The 5,673-nt window shown below is 44.9% G+C and overlaps 1 protein-coding gene across 1 annotated transcript in view; it reads right to left on the bottom strand.

The window, feature by feature from the left end:
• The window catches only part of EMC4 (ER membrane protein complex subunit 4), an 18,698-nt gene that overhangs the window by 3,615 nt on the left and 9,410 nt on the right, over nucleotides 1–5,673 (bottom strand). The window contains exon 2 of the mRNA XM_018558615.1: nucleotides 2,286–2,374. Within this exon, the coding sequence (XP_018414117.1) occupies nucleotides 2,286–2,368 (83 nt within the window). The 5' untranslated portion in view covers nucleotides 2,369–2,374. The remainder of the gene's footprint in view (nucleotides 1–2,285; nucleotides 2,375–5,673) is intronic.

The raw sequence follows: 5,673 nt of genomic DNA, 5'->3' as shown, positions 1-5,673 counted from the left end.
TTAGGGCTGCAACAACTAATCGACATAATCGATTATAATCGATTATTGAAAAAGTTGTCAACTTTTTCAATCATCGATTAATCGGCTTCTGGTTAGTTGGCCCTGTTCACGGCTCCACACGCGCTGTGCGCCGTACCTCCTTCCCACCTCAGACCCGCCAGCACCCACGCTCCACACGCCACACCTCTTCCCCGCCTCACGCTCACCGCCCTCCCACATCCACGATCGGCACAGGGACGCGGGGAGAACAAGTAAGGAGGAGGAGCAGGCGTGGGGGGATGACAATGGCCGATAGACAGGCCCTATCTCAGAAGCAAGTTGCTTGGAAGACTGCTCAGGTAAGCCTGCACTCCCTCCCCCCCATACCTGGTGCTCTATAATGTATTGCTGGGATTTGTATTGCTCTATACCCGACGGTACATTGTGCTGTATATTATACAGAGGACTACAAATCCCAGCAATAGTACATTATACACTGTATGTATAATGTACTATTGCTGAGATTTGTTGCATCCCTCTATAGCTGGTGGTATTCTGCATTGTGCTGTATAGAGGACTACAAATCCCAGCAATAATACATTATACAACGCAATGCGGAATACCACCAGCTATAGAGGTGTACAACAAATCCCAGCAATAGTACATTATACAGCGCAATGCCGAACACCGCCAGCTATAATGTACTATTGCTCGGATTTGTTGTATTCCACTATAGCCGGTGCCATTCTGCATTCATTGCTATATAATTTTACACTTTTCATTTCACTATATTGCACACCACACTTTTTTTTTCCTTTTTTACTTCTACCGCTCCAAGCTTGCTCCTGTGATGGACTACAATCTCAATACAAACTAGTAGTCCCATCACTGGAGCCATTTTTTAAAATGTATTTTATTTTTTATCCGATTAACCGATTAATCGAACTCAATAATCGGCTAACTAATCGATTTTGAAAATAATCGTTAGCTGCAGCTCTAAAGTAAATGCATATAGACAAACTAGCTCAAAGTAAAATGTGGTTCCTGTTATCCTTTATAATTGTTATAAACATTGCAATTTTCTAGCAATTAAATCACTTTCAATTGCAAGGAAATAAAAAATACCTGAACTGATCAGAGCAAATTACTACCAACAATATTTTCAAAAATCATGTAGCAATTCAAACTGTTAGTGGTACGTTGCCTTTATCTGTGACGGTTTGTGTCATCAAAAGAAGCTTCAAAGTTGTTGCTAGAAAATGCTTGTGTGTATGGCCGGCATTAGTCCAGTTTTCAGGCTATGCACATTTCTATCTACAGGTGGTGTTCTGAAAAGTGGAAACTTATGGCACTGGATGTCTCTAAGAGCTGGGATATTTCCCACAGCAGGTCCAGCTGATGTGGAAAGGTGTTATGGGCTGCAGGCCACTATAAGACCACTATTCAAAACAATGTGCTTTTTGGCCATTGCACTTGGGGTTAAACTGCTCTCTGGATTCACTCCAGTGGAAATCATAGTAAAAAATGAATAGCTATAGCTCATACTAGAGTCCCTGATCCCGGAATAGGTATACAGACTAGCAAAGTCAGAGCAGTTTTAGAAGTCCTTAGCCTAATTGTTCTGCACAAAGTATTAAAGCGAATGTAGAACCCAGAAAAAAAAAAAAACTTAATATATTGCAACTTACTAGTCCTTACACAGTGGCTGCATTAGTTAGTGGCTACATTAGTTTTCTTTTTTTTCAGGCTTTTTTCCCCCTATTTGTACCCAGTGATCCTACCAATAACCCTTCCTGTGCTAGGTTGACAACACTCCAACACTGTACTGTATCTATGGAGACCAGGACTACAGTACACTTCCTCCTCTCCATAACATAGGCAGCAGGTAGTGTTTTGTAGCCCACAGGAATAGCTGAAAACGTATACAGTACAGCAGAGAGAGTATACAGGAAAGTATCAACTCACAACATACAATTTAATGCTGCAGTGCCCCCCTCCCCTCAACTGCAAAGCATAAACTAATCCATTCGGCTCATTATATTCTATAAGACCAGTCTGTTTATAGACACTTGTCACTGTCTGAACACTTGAACCCATGACAGTGTGAATAAGGCCTAATAATGCAATACAGCCTTACATAATAAAACAAATAATAGAAATCGGTCACAATGGATTCAAATGGAGCAATTTATGTGGCCTAAGAAGATTTAACTTTGAATGAGTTTCACTCCGCTGCTCCATAAGAAGAATCTATATGCATAAAAGAGCAATTAGTAGCTTTCATCTGTAAATGTAAGGCATGGTACCTGCTTCCACCGCTCCCAAACTCAATGGCCCACTTAAAACGGCCAGATTTGCGGTTTGCGACTAGGTTTGGTGCAGATGCCATTTCTGTCTTCTGTAAACATAAAAAAAAAGAAAATATGTTAATGTCCATAACTTTGTCACAGACTTAAGATAACTGACATAAGATTGATGAATAGAATCTTTGCCAAGCAAGATGCACAATGACACTATGTATGGTTATAAACTGATCTATGTAAAAATCAACATTTATTATAGCTGCCAATGTCCGCATGATAACTACAAGATGCTACAACTACCCCATAGGAAGCCATTTGTTCCTTTTTCTTAATCAATATTTTCAAAATGTTAAGTGCTGAGCCCCGACTTCTTATAAGAAAATGATCTTTTGCACAGGGCCGAGTGTATGAGATTCAAGGCCACCCCACTTTTTAATGCAAAATATAATTTTCCACTGCCTTTTTATTATCCACGGATCACCCTGGAACATGTGGGCCTAGGTCCGCGTATGCTTTCCTGGGTGATGTCCCTGTACTCCACACCGTCGGCCAGGGTCCAACTTAATGGGTCCATATCGCAGGAGTTTTCGATCTCCAACGGTACCCGACAGGGATGTCTGCTTTCCCCACTGATCTTTGTCCTCAGCTTGGAGCCCATGCTCCGGTCGATTAGGGCGAACCCGGACATTGGGGGATTGGAGGTGGGAGGTCAGACTCATGGTGGCGCTTATTGATCTGCTTTTCTTCTTGACTTCACCAGACATGTCCCTCCCGAACTTGCTCCGTGAACTCTCCAGATATGGGGACTTATCGAATTTCCATGTGAATGGCCAGAAATCAGAGGCCTTGAATCTTACAATGCCTAGCTCCCAGGTACGACGGCTCCAATGTTATTTTCCATTTGTGTGGGCTCAGACCTCCATAAAATATCTGGGCATTCAGCTCCCGCGCAGCTTGGCCCTCACATACCCTCTAAATTTCTCACCCTTGTTTCAGAAGATCAAAGAGGATCTCTCGGGGTGGTCCCGTTTAGCGTTTTCATGGATCGGCAGATGTAATATAATTAAACAAAATGTCCTCCTGAGACTGTTTTATCCCATCCAGGCCTTACTTATCTTAGTCCCCAAAGGATTTCTCTCAGTACAATCCCTGATCACGAGATTTGTGTGGGGTTCAAAGCCAGCTAGGCTACGTCACTCCATTCTCCCTAGACCCAAGAGGTCCGGAGGTTTGGCTCTACCCGATGTTCACTTTTACTGCGTGGCTGCCCACTTGACTCATATACTAGATTGGTGCCGACACGACAAGCTGAAACCGTGGGTGTCTCTAGAACAGTCTTTCTCTCAAATACCTCTCAAAACTCTCCCGTGGTGCCACAGGATTCCTCAAGCACTTCGCTCCCACCCAACACTGGGACCGACATGGAAGATTGCCAGGTCAGTCTTTGACTCCAGACTCCCCTACCCCTCCCCGCTACTACCGGTGATTGGCTCACTAGAATTCTCCCCAGGGATGCAGGACCCGGGATTCACACATCTGCGCAACAAAGAACGTTTTAGAGCCTTGCACTTTCTCCAGGGGCCCAACTGGCCTTCGCGTGCCGAGATGGGCAGGGATCCTATCATGGCTCCATTGGGAACTTGGCGCCATTTTCAACTTGCCCATTTTCTCTCCTCTCTGCCGCGTCCCCTCGAACTATCGCGTCCTCTCATGAGCTTCGAGCGCGAATGCGTCTCCTCGGGGGTTCTGCCAAAAGCCCTTTCGTTGTGTTATCAGATGGTTTTAACCCCGGACGGGGAGCTCCCTTTACCTTTCTTAGCCAAGTGGGAAAGAGATTTGGGGTCCACTTTTACCCCCAATGAGAGTTCGAGAATCCTGCTTTTGTCCTTGAAGTTCTCTATTAGCAATCGATATCAGGAATCTGGGTACAAAATACTTACTCGCTGGTATCGCACTCCCCAAATGTTGCACAAGATCTATCCGGACACTAGTAGCTGCTGTGGAGATGCGGCTCCTCCTCTGTGGGCATGCTTCACATTTTTTGGTCCTGTCCCTCACTCCAGGAGTTCTGGACCAAAGTCCACTCCATCACGCAGAAGTTTTCAGGGTCTGCTACATCATAAACCGAGCCCTCTCAAGAGATACAAGCGTTCAGTGGTGGTTCACCTGGTCAATGCGGCATGTATCCCGGCCCTGTGGAGACAGGTCTCTCCCCCTACCATACGGCTCTGGTTTAGCAAGATCCGTGATGTTAGGCAGATGGAGGACCTCACCAGTTCCCTCAGGGGGATGGGGGCTAGGTTCCGCCCTACCTGGTCCGAATGGGATGAGTTCTCCTCCCCTCAGGAATACCCGAGTCTACTGGAGGGAGGTTCCTAAAGAGGCCTTTTCCTTTTTCTATCTTTCTCTTCCCCTTTTCTTGGGATCCTCTCTGCCCCCTCTGGCTCCCCCCTTCCTTCCTACCCTACATCCCCCCCGTTTGTATTATGCCAATCAGCGCTGGGCGACGACAGCTATGCCAATTTATTACGTTAAAATTATCTTAGAAAATTTACTCTTACAACTTATGATGGCCTACTTACTGTAGTGGCTTGCAGCGGGGATGGCACTGCCAATGGACTATTGTATACTCTCCTCCCTGATAGAGCGTAGTCTATTGACTACATATATGATACCTGTCTTGAATATCAGTGGGTTGTGATCCTGGCTGCGGCCACGATGTTGGCTATGTGTAACACCTTAGCATTTTGTCTTTTGTTTACCTGGTTGTATAACCTGTACACTACTCAATAAAGAATTTATAAAAAGTGGGGTGCTCTTTAAGAAGCAAGCTACATAAAGGGTGCCTCCACAGCAGTAACCCTACAAGGGATCCTAGTTTTTTTTTTAGTTGAAAGCCCAATATAGGAGTACACAGCTCTGTACAAAGAATATTCACCTGAGGGAAGTAAAAGGTGTGTCTGCTGCAGACATCATGTCATATTTCCACTTTCTTCCCTTGTACACCCTTCTCTGGCCCATCATTTACAATGCACAGACTTGGACTGTAAGTCTGCCATCTGCCCTGCTAGTATCCATTCCCCAGTTTTTGCTGCAGCAGTATAAGTTTTATATCTGCACTATCTTCACAACACTAGTGGGGTATATGCCAGAAATCCAAATATACCATATGGTGACAAGCCACAAAGGGTCTGTCTGCGCAAGGAAGTTTTACAGATTAGGCCTGGTTCACACCTAGGTGTTTTTGAGCAGTACAAAAAGCGCTTCAAAACGCCCAACACAAGGAATTCCATGATTTTCAATGGCCCCTGTTCACACCTGAGTACCAAAACGCCAAAAGCAGAAAAAAGTATGTGAGTTTTTTTTGGAAGTGTTAAGCCTGTCCCCCCCC

Source organism: Nanorana parkeri, unplaced genomic scaffold (genome assembly GCF_000935625.1).
Source record: "Nanorana parkeri isolate BGI_ZX_2015 unplaced genomic scaffold, ASM93562v1 scaffold15, whole genome shotgun sequence".
Classification (NCBI taxonomy): domain Eukaryota; kingdom Metazoa; phylum Chordata; class Amphibia; order Anura; family Dicroglossidae; genus Nanorana; species Nanorana parkeri.
Note: the sequence above shows the minus strand (reverse complement) of the source record. Positions and strands in the feature narration are given on the sequence as shown.